Genomic DNA, 24,234 nt, shown 5'->3' on the forward strand with positions numbered 1-24,234 from the left:
CACTTCGCACAGCAATGGAGAATTATACGTACGATGTGATTAATCCCGCGAAAGGAACATATAGGTATCAACTATTACGAATTGTAGTGTGTAGAGTAAAAGTTTTTTTTAATATCTTTTCGTAGAGTATTTAATATTGTTTGTAAAGTTTGCGCAATAACACTTATTTCGAATTTGTAATCAACTATGTCGCAATTTACATTTACTAAACGTCAGCGCATGGTTACGCAATATCTAAAGCTTGCGTAAAAAAGTAACGTACACAATTGTAATTTTATACGTTCTTATATTAGGCTTATAGCGTCATACTCCGTTTTAGTTTTTGTACAAAATGTACAGTGTAAGACTGACTAACATTAAAAAATAAAAGATTAACCACTAATTACCTTTTGCTCTGAAATAAATATCGTTTACTTGTGGCTTTATTTAATATCCGGAAATGTTTTAAAATTTTAACCATAACTAATTAATTTTCGGACAACATTTCCTGTAGTTTTAAAAATCGTAACTTACAATACCCCCAAAAAATTAATTAATTTTTCGTTCTTGTTTTTACAAACCAGTCTGCAAACATCTTAACATTTTCTAAAAAAATGTTAGTTATCACAAACATCGATCAAATGTTTTTATTTATTAGTGAAAGGAAATGATGTTTTAAAAAAACAAATAAACAAAATTGAAAACATAGGATTACGTGAATTATATTTAGATACATAATGACAAAGCGACTTACGAATGAAAAACGTTTTAAAAATTACAAAATTTGAACAACATGCATTTTTATTTATTTTTATTAATTCTTTTATCTTTAGCCTGACTTGCTGGACAAATATTTTTGTTAAGACATGATTGACATCTAGGGTTGGCTTTTAGACAAACCTGTTGACCAAATCCAACTAAAAGCCAATTAGCTTCTTTCCACATTTCCCTTATTAAATAAATATTGAAGATTTGTTTTATTGATAGTTTTTTTTTCTAACATAAAGAAAAATAATAGAAAAGCATACATTTAAGTAAATGGTACTTTATTTTATTACCTTAATTGATACTAAATTATTTTATATATTTTAGAAATTAGTTCAAACAAACTTACTGGGGCAGCCAGTCTTCTAATTCCTTTCTTGTGTCCTCAGGATTTTTTGTAGCTTTTTTGACCCATCCAAGTCTGTTTGCAATTCTATGAACATGGACATCCACACCTTTTTTAAAAATTTAGTTACATTGTCAAGATTAGTTTATTTTTAACTTCAGTATTAGAATTAAAATACAAATATTTATACAAAGTTTAAAAATCCTAATACCTGTTAATAAACTTTGTGTTTAATAATATATTTTTACAAACGTAGTAAACAAATAAAAAAATATTTTCTATTTTTACCTATTCCCACAACTTGATTCCAAGCACAATTCATGACTAAGTAAGCCATCTTTGGTCCAACACCAGGTAGCTTAACTAGACTTTCTACATCCGATGGTATGTCATCAACATACTGTTCCTTTAATATACAGGCCGTTCTTTTCAGGTAATCAACCTTTTTCTAATAAAACATAGGAAAAGTGATAATAATAATTGTTTATTGTTTAAACTATTTAAAAATTGTATATACATGGACCATATTAGGTGAAATGATAATAAGTGTTATCTTAAAAAACGTATTTAAAACCATTTCACTAGAAATTGTAAACTACTGTTCTTATGTATATAAAAAGCTGTTTTAAATATTTTAAATAGGAAGTTCAAAGATCACCTTCCAAAATCCAACAGGAAATATAAGTTTTCCCAACTTTTCATTATTTATTTGAACAATATTATCAATAGTTAATCCATGTTCATGCAGCCTTTCCATTGCAGCATATGTGACCTGGTCTTTTGTTTGGCTTGACAGCATCAGTGAAACCAAAATGTGATATCGCTTTTCCTACAAATATAGTATATAGAAAGCAATATAGAAAGCAAATAAAGACTTTATTTTTGTAACACTGTACAAAAATACAAGCATACCTTTTCAGTATAATTATTTTTCGTACATCTTTCGCACCCCATTGTATCCACTGGGGCATCTTTTTCCTTTCTCATTTCTCGAATATTTTCAAACTGTTGTTTCCAATTTGTTGGTTCCCATTTAACATCTAGCTTGGGAGAGATATTGTTGTTTGAATTGTTTGTAACATTTTTTAAAAGTTTGGATGAAATTGTTTCAGATTTTACAATATTTTCCTTTTTGATTTTAGGAAAATCTTGTGGTTCCAATTTTATTTCACGTTCTTGTTTTATTGGTACATTTACTATGTTTTCTACTTTTGGCACAACTTTTAAATTTGTTTTGGATTTTTCCTTTTTGATTTTGTCTGGTGAAATGATATTTTCAATAGGTTTTCTGCTGCGTGTTGATGGCCCAAAGTATATGCTTGCTTGAGTTTTAATTTTTGGCATTATTACTTGAGGTTTTAGGTGTTAAATCTGTATTTTAATTGTGTTTTTGTATCACTACTTTTTGCACGTGCAATTTCTGCAAAATAGCGATAGGTAATTCCCCTTCTTTCGTAGCTTGAAAATACAAAAGTTGACCGATATGTGTAGCGATGGTGTACTTAAACCAATGATATATAATAAACGCTAAAATTAGTTTTGACCAATTGCTTTTGCGAAAAAGCAAAACGGAATATAAAAAACATTATTGCTTTGTTACGCATTTTTAGCATGTACATTAAAAATTTTTCAAAAAAGATCAAAATTCATTTACTAAACGATTTTTTTAAAACCTAACCTAAAATTATTAAAAAACTTTGTGTTTATAAATATATTAAAATTTATTTTGCCCTAAATAAAGATCTTAATTATTTTTATACCTTCTTAGAACTAAACATAACATGACATGCTCAATTTAGTTAAATCAAACCAAAAAAAAACATTTTTATTAAGCTACAGTGAGGAACGCTTTCCTTAGGCAAAATTTTTTCTTCGAAAACGTGGCCTAAGCTAAATATATAATGCCTTAAACCAACTTTACGTACTTTAAGTTCAGCCTAAATCATATGGTTTTACCAAACGTTGGTAAGTTATGTGCATGTGTTGTGGGAAAAATAAATGATATTAAAACAAATTTAAAGAAACTTATAACAAATTAAAACATTGTTGGAATTATTACGAAAAACAATGAATAAACAATTAACAGGTAAGCAACATAGTTTTTGTATACTAATTAACTTGTTTTAAGTGTTCTATTTTAAGTATTGTAAACATATTTTCTATTTTACGGTTGGCGTTTAACAACAACGATATTTTGTGTATTCTTTAAAACATTGTTGTTTGGAAGTAAATCTATACGTGATAAATCATTAATAGTGGCTATAAGACCTTGTTATGGTTCCGGATTACAAAACTTTTTAGTGACCATGTTTTTTTCGTAAAAATATAAACCATGTTTTAATCTAAAAGTACAAAGAAACAATTTTATAAAAGAACTGCGCGTATTGATTTTTAAATCATTGGGATATTTTGTATTGCGATCGCCGTTTAATATAAAGTCCACCAGCATCGATTGTTTATGTACATAGTTGGCATGGCTTGTTATTGTATTAATTCTGTTTAAACCGCAGCCATCGTTCATAGAATAAGCGAGGCGTTAACTGTAGTTTAACAGGAAGGAAATGCTAATCTAAAAAAGTTGCCTGATTGGCATTAAGCGCTAACTGCTGAACTGCGATCGAGTATAATATGTCCAAGAAAGAAACATACTGCACTTACGGTAGACTAAGATATCGTAAGCAAGAAGCTAGATTAGTAAGAAACTAGATTAGTAAGAAACTTGCTTATGTAGTATATTAAGGAAAAATTTAAGGGTATTTATGACATACAATAAACAAAATCCTAATTGTTTCAGATTTTATTTTGTTTAAAAATGATTTTTTTTCTATGTATACCGCCATTGTGTTAAAACACTTTTAGAAAACTCATTGCATTGTTATTGGAAGTTTAACGTTTTACCAAGATGACTGTTGAAGACAACCCAACTGGGTTTGCTTATCTTAAGACCTTTCAAGCCTTATTTCAAGTAGTAGAAATTATTCTAATGTTGTTGGCTTGGACTCTGCTAGCTTCTCAGCCGTTTTTCTTGGTGTCCGGTTTACCGTTTTCACTGGGTGTTTTTGTTATAACATGGCTATTCAGTTTGTAAGTACAACTTTAATTAACATTAAAAATTTACACATACACTTCGCTATCACAGAAGTCAATTTTTATTTTAGGTTTTTCTTTATCATTTACATAACGGGAACTCACACAAGGTTTAATAATTGGGTGAAGCAAAGAAAATCTCAGCCAAGCTCGAGTGAAGGAACATCGAGCTCCTTGGAGCCTTCTGCTGTGCCTCTTCCAAATGTTGCTTGGTTTGTAGTCGAGGTAAATAACTAGGCTAAACACTTCCTGCTGGTTAAATAATATTACACGTACGTTGGGTTAATATGCTGTATATAACAGCCATTAAAATTGTAAAATTCTGGGACTATCTTGAAATATTGTTTTTTTTCTTACTGTTAAAACATTTATTATTATTTTAGTACGTGATCTACTTCGTGGCGTTTATTTTTCTTTTTATCGCCGTGTGTATTGTTACCGCGAAGGCAAACGGCAACACCCATTACATTGCTTCGTTCGCATTTGCGTGGCTTTCCTTGGTTATCTACGTGCTTCATTTTTGCCTGTTGGTTCGTAACACTGAGGGGAAATGGCCTCATCAATGTCTTGGAGAATGCGTACACATGGTTAAGACGAAAAAACAAGGAGAAAGCTCTAGTTTGTTGTCCAGTACGTCGCAACCTGCAGCTACAGAGGAGCCTTAGCTGTTCAGAAACTTTCCCTGTTAATATTTTTGTTGTCTGTTTTTTAAAGTAGATTGATTGCATTGCGCGCTTGAATTTACTGCCATTAATATGATATCTCGAGTAACGGTAATGTTAAAGTTTAATATTATTTAAAAAATTGTTGAAATTTAGCTTTAACTTGGCAGCACGATGTTGCATTTTTTAGACTTTACATTTTTTTAGATTTTTACATGTTCTCGTGCAATTTTTTTTATAAATTTTAAATTATTTTTCATTGTGGTGTTATGCATTATTTATTATTGCAGATAATTTTTTACGTAATAGTTGCTTAAATACACGGATTGTAGATTAAAAGGTTTTACATATTTAACAAAATATACAGATTGTTTCCATATGCGATTTAATACTGCTTGGTTATAGCGCTCCGTTTACAAAAAAGGTATTATTTCTACAATCAGGCAATTTTTCATTTATAGCACTTAACCAATATTGTTTTGTCAAAAATGATTGCATTTGTAAGGCAACCTATTAAAATGCTACAAATTATTTTAGAAATTAAAAGTTTACACGTTTAAGATTAAGTGTTAACTTTGTTTTTAAAATCTCAACTTATAAATAGAAACTGACGAAATCGTATAATTAATACTTTTCCGGTATAAAATGGCGTGATGATAAGTAATTAATTAAATATAGTTTATATAATTACTCTAGTCTACATTTCCCACATTTTAAAACGGGAGTAGTTGTACATACAAAATCACAATTATAAGTACTTCTAAAAATTGCTATTTTTAAAGCTAAACTAAGTAATCCTCTTGTTAGTTTATGTTTCAAACAAATTATTTTTAATTTTATTTTACGTCATTATATTTGATGCATATATTTTAATAAGTAAAATAAAGCCAAAATACATTTTTCAGTGTTAATAAATTTGAAAATTGTATAATTATTTACATGAAGGATGGTATATTTAGCAAATGATTATAATTTTAACACACAACTTGCTTTTTGTTGTAAACTGTAAAAATTTTAAGTAGAATTAAATAACAACTTTAATAGTTGCAATACCAAAATGATAACAAAAAGTTACAGCTACTAACATTTGTTATGTAAAGCTATTTGTGTATATAAACAAAGAGGTAGTAGCTTATAACAAAATGCCCGTGATAATATTTCTATTTGGTTTAAGTTTTTATTTAGGTAGGTGAAAACATTGTTTAAATTTAAAGAAAAATATGTAATGAAATCATCATTAATAGGGCAAGGAAAAGGTGTTGCGCACAAGCGCCCACTGACGGCGATCCACATGTTGTCATTTCATTATTATTCTCAGTAGCTGCTACTTCTACTACTGTAGTCGATTCTGTAACAGTAACGGTAGGTGGAGATGTGGGCATGTTGATCGGTGAACTGGGTGGAGAAAAAGTCGATGAACTGGGTTGAGGAGGAGGAGGAGAGGTGGTGACCGGTTGGTTTTCACGAAGGAATGAAATCGTGTAGTTATTGCAGTTGTCTGTTTGACAGCAAGTCATTTCACAGGACCTAAAGATTAAAAATTTGGTAAAACTCTTTTTATTGGAAAACATTTTGAATAAAAAGGTGAAAAAAAACGTAAAATTCATTTTTTACTCAATTTCGTAAGCCACTCCAACTAAACTTTCTCTAATCTCTTCGTCACTTTCAATAAACTCAGTGGTAAGATTTATACAATTTTGGGTGGTTGAACAAAATTCTTCGGAAACGCATTGGCCACCAGTTACATTCACTAAAGTAACAATAAAGATTTTATTTAAAGTATAAACTATGACTCTTTAAGTAAGGTCTTGTTTTATTTTACTCAAACAGCTCTTTTGTTCGATCTTTAACTGTATATGTACTGTGTTATTAGTTATTTCAGTATCTTACCATTCAAAAATCCAAAAACTGTAGCCACACCCTCGGCCCTTATGCAATACGTATTGTCTTCAGCACATTCCGATGAGTTCCATTGTTGAGCTGATAAAATGGCCGAATCCAAAACATAAGTTGAGTAACAACTTAATGAATTGACCTGAACTATACAACTTAACACCAGAAATCCACAAATGTAATGCAAGTTTGACATGTTTGTTCTACAATCTAGAAGTCGGTAAAAGCATTAAAAAAACTTCTTCAGCTTAATATAAATGTAAAAATTATGTTTTTATTTTAATTACATCAAAATTTAAATTTAAATATCTGTTTATCCAAAAATATTTTTTGCTGCCTTTTTACTACGGATTTTAGCTGAAGGCCGCGCCTATGAAAATGCTAACATAAGACCTAACTTTTACCCAATACTTTCCAATATCCGGTCTTTCTACAATTGGTGACGTCATTTAGCAAGACTGTGATTGTTAAATCATTTAAAATGTCAATAAAATGCGCGTGATTCGTGATGTAGCCATAAAACGTGTCTCTGTAAATGCATGTAATCGTATGTGCGTATGCGAGGTTTGAAGGCACGGAGTAAAACGTAATGGTAATTTTTTAATTTTTTTGGCAATGTTTATTTAATTTTTTGTCGTACATTTGTACCGAACAAATGAAAGTAAACTTTTTTGCATATTTAGTTTATTGTTGGTGATATTTAATGGCATCAAATAGGCTTAAATAGGTAAAAACCATTTCCTTAAAAATTTTTCATACAAAACACTTGCAACAACAAAAAAATAATGTAATAAACCATTTTTTATAAAAGTTTAACAAATAAAATTAAAGGAACACAAGAGCAACCAATAGTACAACAAAGTCTCTAACTTTAACGACAACGCGTTGCGATCCACTAGTTGTTGTTTCCATAATTTGTACAGACTGAGCTGTTGTAGTCTCGAATGTTAAATTTGAAATAGTTGACGTCGTTGTTACGTTAGTATAATACGGTGACATGGTTGTGACGTCATCGATTTCATTGTAGATAATTCCGTCGTGGTTTTCAAGCAAGTAGTCGATTGTATAATTATTGCAGTTGTCAGTGTCGCAACAAATCATGTCACATTGGCTAAAATACATTTATATGTTCATTTATTATTGTTTATTTGAATCTTAGATTATGGTTGGTCATAACAGTTATTAAAAGAACTGTCGTTTTTTGATTTATTCTCATTTTCTAATAAGATATTTAGTAAGGAATAACATTTTTTACCAGTTATTGCCTTGATAAACTGGAGTTTTTTTACTGTTTATCACATTTAACCTAAAAAAATACAATAAAAAAAATTACAATGATTTTTTGTAAATACTAACTTTAGCTCGTAAGAAACGCCTTCCAAGCTTTCTGCTATACTCGGATCCGCTGCAAGAAAAGTATATGTCAATTTTTCGCAAGTTTGATTTCTGCACGTCGGCTCAGGAGCGCAAACACCAGCAGTCACGTTTACTGTAAATAAACAACTTGGTTTAGATATTAGTAAAGATAATTAAAAATTATTTTGTCCAAAAACTGTACCTTGTAAAAATCCAAACACAGTAACAAGTCCAACCGCTCGTAGGCAATAATTATTACCATCCGAACACATTGTAGTATTCCATTCTTTGGCTTCTATAAAACTTGAGTCCAATATATAACCTTGACTGCAATCTATAGCATTCGCTCGCTTTATAGGTAAAAATCCGCTCAAACACACCAAAGTCAAAACTTGAACTATTATTTTCATATTGTTTTAGCTAAGTTTTGGTCTAAATTGTTATGCTAGCAATTAACTGTAACGTTCCTAAATGATATTTTAATTTTTCTGATTTAAGTTAGGTAACAAGCTTACTGCTTTTGCTTATAAACTGCAAATAATAAGTTGGGTGTTCCCTTGCTTGAGATTTTGGTCGGCTGGTTAAACGAGCTGCAATTAAATAGCGTTTTTCATCTTTTATAAATAAAATCGGACAAGAACAAATAAATTTTTTTTTTAAAACAATTATAAGGATAAAAGAAATAGAACTGTTATTATTGTTTCATACCACGTAGAAAGCAATTGCTTTTGTTGCTGAACTTTTTAATTGCAATTGATCTAAACTTGCTACAGGCAATACAATATTTAATTGTTCAATAAAAAAAAAGTTTTGTTTCAATAAAAAGAATAGCAATAAATTATATCATATATATAATAGTTACAATTATCTGACAAAATTCCTGCAATCTGTAAAACGATATTGTACTCTTAAGTTTATCAATAAACGAAATGTTTATTGCATTTGATACTACCTAGGTTAACTTTAACTTGCATGATAAAGGTTTTTTTTTAATTTTTCCGTTAAATTACTTTATGTTTGATAAGTAAAGCCGCGACATTATATACTACGTCACGAGACTGTGAGTTGTAGCTTTAATTTGTTATTTATTTGTTTGGCTTTTTGTCAATTTTTCCTAAACACGATTTTCTAGCTAACTTTACTTTTTGGCTTATTTTCAGTCATTTAAGTTTTACCTTTAGCATTTGTTACTTAAAACTTACTTTTTGCATTAGCATTTCTTTGGTCCAGTTAAAGTTACATAAAGAAAACACACATTTTAAATATTTAAAGAGATTTTAATAATTAATAAACGAATCGTTTAAAAGGTTTAAATTAATTACTGGAAAAGTGTTTGTTGTTGTTATTGATTTTAAAACACAGACAATTAAAAATATCTTATATTACTTCTTTTATTATTTTTTTTCATTAAAAGCAAAATATAAGGGTGATACATAACCTAGATCAAAATAAAACTTGCCTAATATAGTGTTCCATGTTTTTTATGTAAAATCTTATGATTAAATAGTAGGAAACTGGTATTTTACATTATTTGTTTACCCCGTGCGAAAATAATATTTTAATATATGCACGTTTTGATTTAGGTTGTGCGGTCGTATTAGCAAAATATGTAAATATAAAAAGCATTTTTTGTATTATATACAGATGAATTAGTCCAAAATTTTAAAATTTATAGCGCCTTTTACATTCCGCCTTGCAATTCTATCTTAAATATTAAATTGTTTGGTCTCTATGATAAAGTTTGGTTGTGCGAAGTCTCTAACTATTATACAATGCTGTTAATCGGCAAACTTGCTAATCAATCGATAATCGACTGATGGCTGTTTTGCAGCAATTAACTTATGTAAAAACCATTTGAAATTGACGCAGTACTGTTTCAAGTGCCTATTGGGGCCTAAGTTTTCCGATAGTCGACGTTACAAGTATGCTGAAACAATCAAAAGCACAGCACTATAGACAAAACATAGCAAGAAGTGTTATTAAATACTTACTGTATTATTCCATCGCATATGGAATTGTTCAAGAATTAGTTTATCTAAAATTTGAAATAAAATATAAAGTCCTGTTAGAAAAATATATATTTAACATACATTTGGAAACTGCACCAGAAATATAATGGTAAGATAAGGTCAAATTTAATAAGCAGTTTGTTTTTGGTTGATAACTGATATTAATTTGTATATTTTGGGATTAGAACATAGTTGACAATTTTCCCCCGGATCTACTCAACGAGTATAAACGTGCCTTTCAGATCCTCGACAAAAAGAATTTAGGAAAAATATCACTTCGAGTAAAAAAATGTTTTTAATCAGGATGTATTAAAAATAAACGTATTTACATTCTCAGCTACCGAGCTAAATTTAAGTAAATCCATATTATAGAAACTTAATCTCGGCATTATCTTGATTAGGATTTAAATACGGTCACCTGCTCGATCGGAATTCATTTATCCGAGCAGGAATTAAATGTTGTTGCACGCAATGTGATTGGTATTAATGATGACGTCGATGCTGTTACCAGGTGCATCGAATTTCCATCGTTTTTGTGTGCAATGGCAGCCATTATTACGGTAGGATTACGCAAAAAGCTTACTATTGTCTTTTTTGGGGTACTGTTACAATTTAACCTACAGTTTACTGGAATTTATATTTTTTGCGCCAGTACTAATTATAACACTTACATTTTAACAGATTTATATTATTTTTGAATTAAAACCAAATTTATATTTAAATTTATTGGACTACTTATAGTTTACTGTCCTTAAACGAACTCTTTTACTTTACGGTTTTTGTCGTTCTTAATGTACTTAGAGTTGGTTTTTGAATATTTTAAGGTTTATAATTTTTAAAACAGGACTGCGTCCCCGATAATGAAATTGTTCAAATATTTTCCGAGTTCGACAAAGATGGCGATGGTTTTATTTCGCCCAATGAACTTCGAAATCTTTTATCGAGACTAGGAGATGACTTTACTGAAACTGATATTCAGGTTATTTAGTCTGATAGTTGTGGTACGTGTCTTGTGTTAAGGAGGCGAGGAAATAATAGATTGACTCGTGGTCGGCCTAAACCTCACGGCAGGTCAAGTCTTTTAGCCACAATGTAACACTTAACAAAATTTTGCTAAAAATATTTCAACTTGATTATTTTAAGCCTTAATTTTTTAATTACACAGGAAATGATTGCAGAAGCCGACAAAGACGGCGACGGTTTAGTCAGTTTGTGTGAATTCATTCACGTCATGACCCTGTCGGCGATGGAAACAATTGCAAGTCAATCGAGTTTCACAAATATCTCGAAATCTCTAGAGGATTATACAACCGAGACTAATAAACCTGAATTCGAGGCGGGTTCTTCCGAGCAGGATCACGAATGTTTGGTGCCTCAAAGTACTTACAGTGCCAGAAGAAAATCGTCATTTTCGAGAAGAAGGAAAAGTTTGGTAAACTGGTTCAAGGGGAGGCCGAAAATCAACACGCTACTGGAAAATGGAACGGATTTAAGACCAAAACCGCTGAAAAAGCTAGCTAGCCTTAACAGCGAAAGAAAAAATAGCTTTACCGGATCAATTTTAGCTGGGAGGGAACTTTTTAAAACTATGTCGTTACGAAAGTAATCGCTGCTTTCGTAAAAGTACTAAAAAATAGTAGCCGCGCGGTGGTGTAAGTTAGTAATTTTTTTTGCAAATCATACTCTGCTTAATGCAAAATTGTACACTGTGCTTAAATCTCATTACAAATCATATTTAAATCAATCGCACTATGCTTATTTCTGCATTTTATTAAGAAATATAAATAGATTAAACAATCTGTTATATGATTAGGTGAACAATATATGAAAAGTTAAAATAAGTAACAATAAATAACTACTTATAATTTGTTATGTAACCAGACAGTCAGTTTAGCAATACTTCCCCGTCTTTTCGGATGTGTTTTCGTCACGTTACTGTCTTTACTTTCTCTGTCGAAAACTCTATCTGTTGATTCTTCATCTTATATCGACGTGAAGGAGGAAGTGCTTGTTTTTTTAGAAGTATGTCTGGTTTCGCCCATAAGCCATCGTAACACACTACTTCTTCTTCGGGAGCAACATTTTTGTCGCTTCCTTGCGCTCTCAACCTCTGAGGAGGAGCAAGAGTTAAACGACATTTTCGACTCGGAGTGCAAATCTACTGCCTTGTCCTCCTCGAAACTATGTTCACTTAAAACGTCATCATTTGTGGAAGAAGTGACGTCAGAACTCACGCTGTTTCTCGGGTTACAGTGATTGTGGAAAGACGAAGCGGTGCGAGTCTCGCACGCAAAATTGTTGGCGGCGCTGGATTTAATAACGTGAACAAATTCGTTTAAGCTCACCAAACCGTCACCATCTAAATCAGCCTCAGCAAACATTTTCTACAAAAATTAAAGAAAAAAGAGTATTAAAATGATGAAATAAAGCTTTTTTCGTTTTGATATAATATAAATGTATCTGTGTGTAATTTAATTACCTCTAGATCGGTTTCGGTAATATCATCTCCTAGTCTCGATAAAAGATTTCGAAGTTCATTGGGCGAAATAAAACCATCGCCATCTTTGTCGAACTCGGAAAAAATTTTCGTAATTTCGTTTAACGGAATACAATTCTACAAATAAAATAATAAGACATGAATTATTGAGAATAATAGCTTAAATCTCTTGATTGTAAGCGAGTAATACAGACGAAAGAAGAAATTAACCGCCCTTCTCGTCTTACCGTTAGGATAATTGCCATTGAATACAAAAACGACGGAAATTCAATGCATTTGGTCACCGCATCGACTTCTCCATGTAGGCCAATCACATTGCGTGCAATGATATCTAATTCGTGCTCGGTCAAACAAATTCCAATCGAGCACGTGATAGTACAAATATCCTGGAAAAAAATTAACTCGGTTAATACCTTCGACATAATGCGATTCGTTTTGTTTTTATACCCTTTAAAGATCCCTTAAAAGGTCTCTAACGTTTTACAATAAAGGCTTAGATATTAAGTAACGTACTCGAATGGAAATTTTTCCGCATCGCTTTTTGTCCAGAATGTTAAATGCCTGCTTGTATTCTTCAAGCAAATCGGAAGGAAAATAGTTTTCAATATCGTCCTAAAGTTGAAAATATATTTATTAAAAACACAAAAAACTGTAAATTGTAGTAATCAAACTTCACCATCAACTATTTATAAATTTACTTACCATTGAATTACTAAGTCCTATATTCATTAAATCTATCAATAGACTTCAAAGAGGTTTTTAGGAAATATATTAAAAATTGTATTTTTTAGCTTTTATAGTTACATGCTATATCTACCTTGTTATGGGTTGCCTTTTTCTTTAATATGAAAAATGAGAGAATATCATATTTTAATAAAAATGCCTTTTTACCGCTAAAAATGCGTTACGTAACATCGCCCTTTATCATATATTATTGGTGTATACAGGTGAAAATAATAACAATGGTTTTTTTTGCTTTTTAATGTTAACCTGCTTATTAATGAATTTTGACTTATTAAATTTTAAAAATAATATCATAATGTTTCGAGCCTACAAAGTGGATTTTTTAAACTGAATCATGATTATTAAATCCCTTAAAATATTTTTATAAACATTTAATTATTTAGATAATCACATTTTTTTATAATTTTAAAGGATTAAAATATCAAATGCATTTTTTGTAAAACCAAGAAATTATTAAATTATTTAATCTAAAGACTAGATTAGTGTCAAAATGCTTTTTAAGGAGATTGTTAAAAAAATAAACAATTATTTTTTTGGCATTTGACTTATAAATGGACTGGTATACTCAAATATAGTAACCGAAAAATTTTCGAATGATCCACTAAGAATAAAAAAAGAAAAACGTTAATTATTTCTTTATTTTATTTGCTATAAATGTTACATACTGCTATTTCTGGAAGTTTTTTTTCTATATTTATCAGATTAATTATTCAAAATTGTAAACAAGGTTATATTTTAGGATACATCACCCGATGATCTGATCTGATGTTTCTCTATCACATAAAACGCAAATTTCTATTTAAATTGAATGTAATTAAAGACATTAAGCTTGTTTTTGTTCTTTTAAAATGCGTTTTTAACTGTGGTTTGAAATAAATAATAGAATAAAAAATACCCTAAGTTATTCAATTAATTTATGTATTTTTATTTACGATTCGTTGTTTTAACCGGCTTTTATTTAATATAGAAATTAACTTTAACTACATCAACTATACGTTTTTTGGCAAAAAAACGACTCTTTGTTTAATAAAATCATTTTAAATTTTATAATAACATAAACAAAAAAATCCAAAAAAGATTTTTTTTAATAAATTTTAGACAGGGATTAATAGAAGTTTGCAAAGCGAAACCTGAAATATTAAACCAAGTTTGAATATTCGGCAGTAGTTTTTTTTCCACTTAAAATCTTGAACAAAGTTTCCAAACTTAAAAAAAAGAAATTTAAGATTTTCGCACATCAACAATTTCTAAAGATAAAGTGTAAAATTAATCGCTTAAATTACTTTACACTTATTCAATTGTTTGTTAAAATTTGGCGAACTTTAACACGACTGTTAGAGCTTCAGACTTTTCGAGAATGCAGCTGTCAATGTTATGACGTGTTATGTTACAAATAGCTCCGATATATAACAGGCCCTAATATCTCAGTTCTTACATTGGCAATCAAAGTTTTGTTTTTAATCAGAGTTTATGTTCTTGTGGTTATAGGTATGAAAAGCTTTTATATTTTAGGACAACTTAATTTTAACTTTTAGGTTAATAAATAGATAGTTATATGAATAGCCAACTTTAAATAGATGCCTTGTAGAAATAGAATGCAAATAGTTGATTTCCTAATATGGCAGACTAATAGACTATATATGTTAACCGGGGTTTTATATTAAGACAAAAGCGATTTAAATATATAGTACCTGTTTAATTATACGGGTATTTTTTTGACGTATTACGTTTAATAAAATTACTATTTAACATTTTACGTTTAACCGCAACGTTCCATTCATAAATATTCCTCCAAATTTTAAATATAGTAAAATGAGCAAGTACGATAACAACAATTTTAATTCCAGAAATTTAAATACTTCTTTATTCGTAAATTTTTTGTGGCAAATAAAGTTAATTTCGTAAAAAAAATGGCTAATCCGGGCATCGAAATGTTTACTTGCGAACAAAAAGGTCGCGGCCTCAAAGCGACAAAAATGTTTGAAACAGGAAAACTTGTAACCAGGCAAGAACCGTATGCCTATGTTATTATGAGTCAACATGTAGATACAGTGTGCCACTTTTGTTTGGCCACACCTGGAAACGTAAGTTTAACATTTTTTTTAATGTTTCATGTTTAAATTTAAATAATATCCACTTTAACTATTTGTTATGTTGTAGCCTGGTATGCAGCCTGAACCACTACTGAAATGTACTGCGTGCAAATATGCTCGTTACTGCAACAAAACCTGTCAGAAAAAGGCCTGGACGGAGCACAAATCAGAGTGCAAAGGACTTCAACTTCTTTTTCCGGGCAGGCCTGTTGACCACACTCGACTGGTTGGTCGAATATTGTGGCGAAGAAAAAGAGAGGGCACCAAAAAATCAAAAACTGACGAAAACTTTTTAAACATTGAGGTAGGCAGAGCTTTGCAATAACAATTAACAGTAGTTTGGTAACTGATAAAACCTTTGGGAATTAAAGTCTGACAAAACAATATTATGACATATAAATTTTTAAAAATCGTTTTTAACCAAGTTAACATTGATTTGATTTTTAAGGATCTTTGTGATCATTTGGATAAAAGGACCAAAGAAGAAAAAGAGTCTCTCGACGAAAAAGTTTTTACTTTTGGCGATTATTTTTCATACGACCAAATGCCGGAAAGCGATGAAGAAATGCTGCATTTGTTTGCTATAATTGACTGTAACGCTATTGGGTCAGTTGTTACTTTGTATTTAATTAAAACGTATTTAAAACCAATCGAAAATAAAAAAAAATATATAATTAAAGGCAGTGGTCAGTTTGTTACAATTTTAATAAGAGGATTTTCTTTTTTATTTTGCGCAGAATGAATGACAGTCGGGGACTGCAGACAATAGCTGTTGGAATTTATCCAGTTATTTCACTTTTAAATCACAGTTGCGAACCAAACTGCACGGCTATGAACAATGGCCATAAGCTCGAAGTAAATATTGATTATTATTTATTCTGAATTTATAATTATTTGTACCCCCTAATAAGAAAATTTTTGTTTTTAATTTTAGTTTTCTTTATGATAATTAGCCTGCTTTGAGAACGTGTTTTTAATTATCTCAAATACGTGCTTTTTAACACGTTACTATTTTAACAAGCACTGTGTTCTAAAAGTTATTCTATTTGATTTTTTAATAACGAATTGTATATTGAATAAATTTTTATTCGTAAAAAAATCTGCCAAAATTTAAGCAATTACCGCAAAGTTAAATTAAGTAACCTCTTTTTATTAAAAAAATTAAAAAATCTCTGGAGTACATTAATATGCCTGATTAAATTATTTTTAATACTTTAAAGGTTAGAGCAATGAGAAAAATCGAACCTGGCGAAGAGTTATGTATTTCTTATATTGATTCAATGGAAGTTACAAAAAATCGCCGTGAAAAACTGGAAAAGCAATATTACTTTCATTGCGAATGTAATTTGTGTAAAAATGGTAGGTGCAATTTTTATTAACAAAAACAGAGATTTTTAATTAATTGTACAAAACATGTTTTGTACCTATTTTAAGAAAAATTAAATCTTATTTATATAATAATATGATTAACATCATATGCATTTTAAATATATGAATTGTAATATTTTTGTAACATTGTATTGATTGGCGTACGCTTATTCAAACTATTTATTTTCGTTTAAATTGACCTTTACACAAAAACAAAATTTCTAAATATAGGAGGCGAAAAAGAAAACCTCAAACACGCCTTGGTATCTGAAAACATTAAAGAAGAAAGTGTAAAATATATTGAAGCTTTTTCCAGAGATATGTTAAAAAAAATAGCTTATGCTAAAGAGGTAAATACATTTAAAAAACATTTTAACAAATTGGTCTTAATGTGTGTCATGCAAAAAATCTCTACCAGGGGATTTGGTTACACTAATATGGTAAAATAGTTAACATACATCTTTTATTGCAGAAACAAAATTGGCAGCGTATGTCAAATCAATCCATAGGAACTATAATACAACAGGATTGTGTAATTTCTGATACTAACATGTGGAAAATTCCTCTACTCAGTGAGTAAACGTAATTAGTTTACAACTTGCTAAAGCGCATGTTTAGGCGCTACAACATAAAGTTTAAACAACTTTTGTTAACTAAATCTGCATTTCTAAAACTTAACAATTGGTTTGAAAGTTTATCAAAGTAAAAATTTAACAAAATCATAACGATACCATTTTTTTATTAGATCACGCTGTGGAAGTGCAATCATACTTACGGAGACCCGACAGTGCACTTGAATATGCCGAAAGAGTGGCTGCTGCTTATGAAAAACTTCTTCCGCCCATTCACCCTACTCTCGGAATGTACCTAATGAGGGTAGGTTTTGCTTTTTAAATAGTTTAAAATACAAAAATATTAATCAGTTTTAAAAACATAACTATGATATATTCTATAGCTCGGAGTTTTACAATGGCAAATTCAGAAAAATTTGGAAGCTGTACAATCACTTGGAAAAGCTGCAAATATTATTGCGGTAAGTTTACCTACTCCTAAATTTTTAAACTCAAAATCCTAATCATTTTAATTCTCCTTTTTTCAACAACTTTATGATATTTTAGAAAACCTTTGGCGAAGATCATGCTGTTTTTAAAGAACTACTTGGTCTTATTCACCAATGCCGCATGGAGTCGCATATGAGCCGCAACACACAGCGTGAAGTTCGCTTGGCGAAAAAGAAAGCTGGCCTTGGATTGCCTTCAGCGTTTTAAACTCACACTGATATTTTAGGGTAAATGTACCCTTTGCCATGTCTTGCTATTATCAAATATGCTTTTTGATTCCAAAGATCAAAATTAATTTTTACAAACTCTTTTTGTGTCTGTTGGTTTTGAAACTAAAAACAGGTCCTGTTTTACTAAATTAGTTTTTGTTTAGGCTATCCATAACCGTCATGTCATATAATATAAATTTGCATTTAATTGTATTTATACCTAACTAAAAACAATGCTAGAGCGTTCTTGTACTGTATTAGAGTGTTTTAAACTGTATTTAACAATTTGCAATACTTTAAAAACATTAAAAAATAACTAAAACGATAAGTGACAACTTTTATTTGAAATTTGTAATAAATTATAAAGTGTAGCTCACAATCACAAAAACTAATACTCTCACAATGAAATAATTTGAAACTTTAATGAAGAAGAAAAAACACAAAACAAAAGGCACTAAATAATGTAAAAGCACTAAATTACAATTACATTGCACACCAAATAGTAAGCATTTGGAAGTAGTAAATATATACAATTAATTAATAAACAAAAAAGCGTAATAAATGAATTATGCAAATGACCAAATTTCAAACAAGCAAGCAGCTGAATGCATGCGAAAAAATATAACAAAAGGGCGAGTAAACATTGTTATGGTAACCCACACATTGTGTGGATAATATATGTCTTGGAATTCATACAATGTAAAGGCAGTGCCGTTTAAAGACCAATAAAGCCACAGACAAGCATTTGCAATAAGAAGAAACATTAACACATTACGGAGCAAAAGTCGGATTCGATCAGGATCGGCTACTCTGGTCTCGGATATAATTTTTACAGCATGCGGTGGACTTTGACTCAAACTGTTCATAAGTGCCTTTTTGCGCAGAATGTCATTCTTTCGCAGTCGCTGCTGTTGGTGCTGTCTCGGTGTTAGGTTTGTATTGCTTGAGGTCGATGCATTTTGTCCAGGCTGAAGGTTTGGTTTGTCGTTTCCGTCACATTCAGGCGCCGTGTTGCTACTCGACTTGCGGACGTCGGACGACACCTGTATCGGTACCTCGCCATTTTCAGACTTTGTACCAACATTTTTCTCGATGGAACTTTCATTTTCCTCGTCAAATACTGAATCCATTTGTAATGCCTCACTTTGTGGGTTGCTAGCAACCGGTAGCTTTGTCGTGGTCGTCTCCATCTCAAACCCATCTGAACTAAACGATTTCTTGGTGTTATTAAAGACTTCGTGATTTTCCGTCAACTCCGATATATTTGAGAACTTTCTTAGCTGGCCATTATTTGTGGTGAAATTAAACGTGGGTCGCATTAAAGAATTGGGATAGCGAACTTTTTTAGCAATGGACGTGATCGAGGTTGTTCGACTTCTTCCGCGGAAAATTTCATCTTCGTCCCCGCTAACATCAGCTTCATATTCCGATCCTGTTTCTAGGGGGTCAGATGTACTTATACTAGACAAAAAAAATAATATTTATTTGTGAAAATTGAGCAGAGAATACTAATAAGAAGCTATACAATGAACAATGTTGATTTAATTTAGAACAATTAAAGTGGATGATTGGTTATTTTGCAATAGTTTGACAGGAGTTTTATTGTTGTTTAACAATTTGATCGTTATCCATTAAAATTTTAACCTTGTGTAATGTTTGCCCATTTTGTTGTTTTACGATCTAGCATATTCGAATTTTTTTATGTACTCTGTAATAAAAAAAGCCAACAGTACTGCGATTAAAAGTTGCGTAGGCACATTAGGTAACGCTTTTCAAAGTTTGTTATTAACGACGCTGCTAAATTTGTCGGATTATTACACCATTAAGCTTTAAAAAAAGTAAAACTCATAAAGAAATATTGCCTTGATAAACAAGTTTACCTAACATAAACGTGTTTGTCAGGTTTAATTTGTCAAAAGTAATAAAATTCGAATAAATTTGGTAGTCTAATATTATTAATATATAAGTTACTTACGTTCTATTGACTTCTGCAACCGTTTCTTGTGATTCTTCTGAAGTAATTGGTTTTAACTTCAATCCGCACATAATAAAGATAACCTTACGATAAAACAAAACGCTTATTATTTTGCAATAAGTTATTTTGGTATTTTGAACTAGACTACTAAATTAAATTCAAAAATTTATTTGATTTTAATCACGGTTTTGAATGATTTTAGACTTGCTTAAGCTATTGTGCGCCACCTTTATAAGTCAAGAAGCTATATTTTTAAAATACAAACCTGAGTAACACAGGAAATCATATCATTAAGCTGCATAACTAGACTTGACACAAAACGAGAATCCACTGTGTCGTTCGCCGAGAAAGCCACGATAGAAAATAAGGACAAGAGCGACGGTCCAGTTACACAGACTAACAACAACACGATATCAAGTTTTTCCCCGCCGTTTTGATCTATTTCGTGCGTGCTTTTGTAATAGAGATAGAAACCGCCTATGCAAGCCAACGAAATAAGAAAATCGACCAATATCTGCAATAACAATTAGTAATTTAAAAAACAGAACAATATTCGTTGTATGTTAACAAAGTAGTTTTTCAGAGCTGAAGTAAAGTTTTAACAAAGTCAGCGATTTTAAGAAAGCTATGATACAACTAAGCATACTATACTTACAATAAAAATATTGTGAATATTTAAAAATTTATATTCAGTAAAGAAATCGCGATCTTCAAGTGGGGTTTCTGACGTATTCGTTGCTAATACAACCATTATTATAATCATGGTAAACAGCATAAGAGCCCCAGCTACGACACCTAGTGAGATAAATATTAAGTGATTTTTCTATAAGCATTTAAACTATTTTGAAAACTTTTTAGTCAATATTTGATAAGTTTGATAATCGATCCCCTGCCAGAGTAATTTATCGTTGAGCTACCTACGATTATTATGAATAGCACACGTTCAAATATAATAAGTGTTTGTGGACTAGTGGTTTAGCAAATGTTCTTGATCGTATAAGTAGAATATTGCAGGTTGCAAAAACATTCGCATAAATATGTCACGTGCCATTGTTGATCAAACTTAAAAAAACAGCATCGTAAAAGGTATAACGACTGTTTTGTTGTGGGCATAGCATAGCAAACAACAATAAACTGATAAATTGATCGTTAATATAATATGATAAACGTTTTGTTGAAGAAGAGTTATCTTATATTTTTAAACTTAAACTTTTTACCTATGAAATCTTAATTAAATGTTTTTATTTATTTTTTAAAGGCCATCGCAGTCAGTTTTTGTGGCTTAAAAATCCGACATTTTTAAATAGATTTTTGTAGGTTATAAAGCCGATTTAAAAAACAGTTTACTTTGTTCTTGAACCTTCGTTTTAACATTTCTATTTTTAAATATTACGCATACCTAATTTTCTGTGATGTAGTATATTTATTTAAATTTTAATCAGTCCTTACAAACCTCCATAAGACTTGTACAGCCGATAACTGGGGCGTATTATTTGCTGACAGGCATGAGAAGCCTTGCCCACATTACGCCAGGTCACATACAACAAACAACAGGCTACAAGACTGAATTCGATAACAAACGGATACAGAAATGCTTCGGCGATGGAAATTGTAGCACAAAAACTGTCGGCGCAGGAACAATTTTCGGAGAACAGAATTTCTACAAAATATTTTTGGGAGGAAATTACTTGAATTGACTTAAAGTTTTATTGTTTTTTATGCGAGAGTTCCTTAAATTATTGACAGTGAACAATCAAGCGCTTACCTGAGTGTATATTTCCCGCCTTGTTATCTATAAATTAAAAATTTACTTTTAAAATCAATAAACTAATTGTTTGGTTTGAGATAAACGATTTCATTGCAAATAAAGTGACTAATTAAAATAAGTTAGCGTGATTCATCTTGATTACTTGTAGACATATACGATGTTGAATTGCTTGTATGTTCATCGTGTGACAAAGCTGCCGAGGTTTCGTTTATTATTGTTGAAATCCAAACAGTTAAATCAGTTGCGATCACATGCATTAGACCAAATCTGTAAAAAAATATCCAAAAAGTTTAAATAAGATTTTTCGAAGACCTAAATTTAAAGAAAATTTATTTAAAGAAAAAAAAAACGTTAATGAGTTTTTGTTGTTTTCTTTTTAATCATACCTAGATAACGTTTGAAAATCTTGAATAAATACTTTCGAATATCGAAACAGGTAGTTGACTTGGCTAAGTATAAATACAATGTGAACGAGGGGCAAGGCAGCATATAGTTCTTTGTCAACACAAAATGGATTATCTATTCCTAGGTAGGCCAAAAATTCCAATCCGTCTTTGATAATAATTGCTAGCCCGAATACAGCAACAACTCCTGCATCAAAATAAACCAAAAACAGTTTTATGGTAAAACATTTTTTATCATAATTTTTTTATGTTAAAACCGCCATAACTTTTGTTAAAGTTTTGACCAAGATCTACCTTTTAAATATCGATTTGTTGTGTGGGAACTCTTTTCGTAACCGATTCTTTCTTGCTCTCGGTAACACGACGAGGCAAGGGGGTGATAACTTATCATCCAAATAAGGGAAATTGAATATAATATGATCAAATAGTAATCGAACATTCTCATAGTGACCTAAAATAAACAAAAAAGGGTTTAGAATAGAATAGATTTTCAATATTCAACATATTAAGCAAGAAAGATATTTACATTATCAGTCACTTCCTTTGCAATTTTAAAAACCAAAGTAAAAAGGAAAAGGTGAAGTGCGTAGAGTCCTGACAGAAGAGTGGAGAGCGAATCCTTTGTTTCTTCTTCCTTGCTCGGCTCTTCCAGGGTTTCTTCATTTTTTCCTGGCAACGACCTATCGCCCTGCCCCTTTATACCGGGAAATCCTCTAAAAATAAATTTAAGTTTTTAAAGCCTCTGCATTAATATTTATACTTGACATTTCCTAACAAGGCAAGCACCCGAATTGATTTTCGAAATGAGTTTAAAAACTTGTTCTAAAACATTTCTGTTAACGTGACTGGTTTTCACTCTGGTGGTTTTTAATTAGGATGCTTTAAAGCTGTGCAAATTTTTTCGGGCAATTTGAAACTTGAGAGCAGCGATTAATACCACTCAGACACTGTCGATTGCAGCCAATCATATTTTGGGAAAATGTGTTACATGAGTGTGGATCAATATATAATCTTATGATGATGCTTATTATTATAAATCTATTGGTCATAGTTTGGTCTGTGATTTTGAATAGATGGTTGAAGCTTTAAAGTTTTTGTTATGAATATTTTTAAACCTATCGGTATGGAAATAAAAATGCGTTTATATGGTATCGCGACAGTTTTTTTATTAAATTTAACAATTAATTAAAAGGCATTATTTAACATTGCAGAAGACCTAAAGTTTTATATGTATTTTTTGTGCCATAATCATAGTAAATTGTCTTTTTCACTTAAATTGAGCTTAATGCGACAAAATTTTTGTAATTGAATATGCTAGCGGTTTATTTTTGTAAAACTATTTAACCAATGTTTACATTATAAAAGTACTAACTTGATGTGAATTTTCGTTCCCCGTCTTCTTATCATGTAGTGGTTATTTCCCAATTGCGTCACGTGGTCAGCTTCGTTGTGATCGAATGCTAAGTTAGTTACTCCACTTCCAACAGAAGTCGCTCTTTTTCTTCGATTTGAGATGTAGCCGCTTTCTACGTCCATTGTTGATAATTGATCTACATAATACAAAGTCAGCGAAGACATTTTTCACTATATTTCCATATAAAAGTTATCACTTTTGTTTTTTTCGCTACATTATCAAAACTGTGTATATTTTGAACTGTTTCGTCTGGGCTACTTTGCGCAATGACTGATCAATAAAAAAATATACCAGGGAACTAAAAGTGTCATTATCCAACGATAAAAAAAATTGTTAAAAACCGCAAACAACACTTTAAATATATATGTTCAAGTTTAAAGGTATACTTGTAGAATGATCTGTACGTACATACGTCACGCTTATTCAATGTCGTATTTTACTAAATGCTTACCTGGAAAAATTACACGGTGCCGATATCCAAAATCCCTTCCTGTTTGGCCTTGATTCCAATTAGGTGCTGAATCTTTGTCAGTAACCGGGCTCTCTAGCGATGAGTTTTGTTTCTACATATAAAATGGCTATGTATTTGCACAATGTACAATAT

General features: G+C 30.7%; 6 protein-coding genes across 6 annotated transcripts; 3 read left to right on the forward strand and 3 right to left on the reverse strand.

Annotated features, from left to right (window-relative positions):
- Window positions 1–644: 644 nt before the first annotated feature.
- On the reverse strand, window positions 645–2,526 carry LOC145755072 (endonuclease III-like protein 1). Its single transcript, XM_082571276.1, has 5 exons — window positions 2,003–2,526; window positions 1,749–1,919; window positions 1,379–1,538; window positions 1,094–1,199; window positions 645–928 (listed from the first exon to the last, which is right to left on the reverse strand). The coding sequence occupies exons 1-5, from the start codon at window positions 2,432–2,434 to the stop codon at window positions 781–783; spliced, it is 1,017 nt and encodes a 338-aa protein (XP_082427402.1). The 5' UTR covers window positions 2,435–2,526; the 3' UTR covers window positions 645–780.
- Window positions 2,527–3,114: 588 nt separating this feature from the next.
- LOC145763348 (uncharacterized) lies at window positions 3,115–5,278 on the forward strand. The gene is made up of 4 exons (XM_082574779.1): window positions 3,115–3,176; window positions 3,885–4,174; window positions 4,249–4,402; window positions 4,561–5,278. Exons 2-4 carry the CDS (start codon window positions 3,993–3,995, stop codon window positions 4,840–4,842), a joined length of 618 nt encoding a protein of 205 aa, XP_082430905.1. The 5' UTR covers window positions 3,115–3,176; window positions 3,885–3,992; the 3' UTR covers window positions 4,843–5,278.
- Window positions 5,279–5,925: 647 nt separating this feature from the next.
- LOC145763611 (uncharacterized) lies at window positions 5,926–6,928 on the reverse strand. The gene is made up of 3 exons (XM_082575095.1): window positions 6,730–6,928; window positions 6,454–6,589; window positions 5,926–6,366 (listed from the first exon to the last, which is right to left on the reverse strand). The coding sequence occupies exons 1-3, from the start codon at window positions 6,926–6,928 to the stop codon at window positions 6,048–6,050; spliced, it is 654 nt and encodes a 217-aa protein (XP_082431221.1). The 3' UTR covers window positions 5,926–6,047.
- A 3,123-nt stretch (window positions 6,929–10,051) lies between these two features.
- On the forward strand, window positions 10,052–11,886 carry LOC145763423 (calmodulin-like). The gene is made up of 5 exons (XM_082574869.1): window positions 10,052–10,206; window positions 10,283–10,378; window positions 10,499–10,657; window positions 10,942–11,076; window positions 11,263–11,886. Exons 1-5 carry the CDS (start codon window positions 10,204–10,206, stop codon window positions 11,701–11,703), a joined length of 834 nt encoding a protein of 277 aa, XP_082430995.1. The 5' UTR covers window positions 10,052–10,203; the 3' UTR covers window positions 11,704–11,886.
- A 2,985-nt stretch (window positions 11,887–14,871) lies between these two features.
- On the forward strand, window positions 14,872–18,383 carry LOC145743539 (histone-lysine N-methyltransferase Smyd1-like). Its single transcript, XM_082561530.1, has 10 exons — window positions 14,872–15,422; window positions 15,499–15,735; window positions 15,880–16,037; window positions 16,169–16,286; window positions 16,652–16,790; window positions 17,031–17,149; window positions 17,272–17,371; window positions 17,545–17,675; window positions 17,755–17,832; window positions 17,918–18,383. Exons 1-10 carry the CDS (start codon window positions 15,249–15,251, stop codon window positions 18,065–18,067), a joined length of 1,404 nt encoding a protein of 467 aa, XP_082417656.1. The 5' UTR covers window positions 14,872–15,248; the 3' UTR covers window positions 18,068–18,383.
- A 10-nt stretch (window positions 18,384–18,393) lies between these two features.
- LOC145743529 (uncharacterized) lies at window positions 18,394–23,811 on the reverse strand. The gene is made up of 11 exons (XM_082561518.1): window positions 23,589–23,811; window positions 22,743–22,929; window positions 22,511–22,667; window positions 22,199–22,403; window positions 21,955–22,079; window positions 21,810–21,836; window positions 21,498–21,704; window positions 20,700–20,839; window positions 20,310–20,558; window positions 20,045–20,127; window positions 18,394–19,530 (listed from the first exon to the last, which is right to left on the reverse strand). Exons 1-11 carry the CDS (start codon window positions 23,792–23,794, stop codon window positions 18,636–18,638), a joined length of 2,481 nt encoding a protein of 826 aa, XP_082417644.1. The 5' UTR covers window positions 23,795–23,811; the 3' UTR covers window positions 18,394–18,635.
- Between the last annotated feature and the right edge of the window lie 423 nt (window positions 23,812–24,234).

This window comes from Corella eumyota, chromosome 1, assembly GCF_963082875.1.
Source record: "Corella eumyota chromosome 1, kaCorEumy4.1, whole genome shotgun sequence".
In the NCBI taxonomy this organism is placed as follows: Eukaryota; Metazoa; Chordata; class Ascidiacea; order Phlebobranchia; family Corellidae; genus Corella; species Corella eumyota.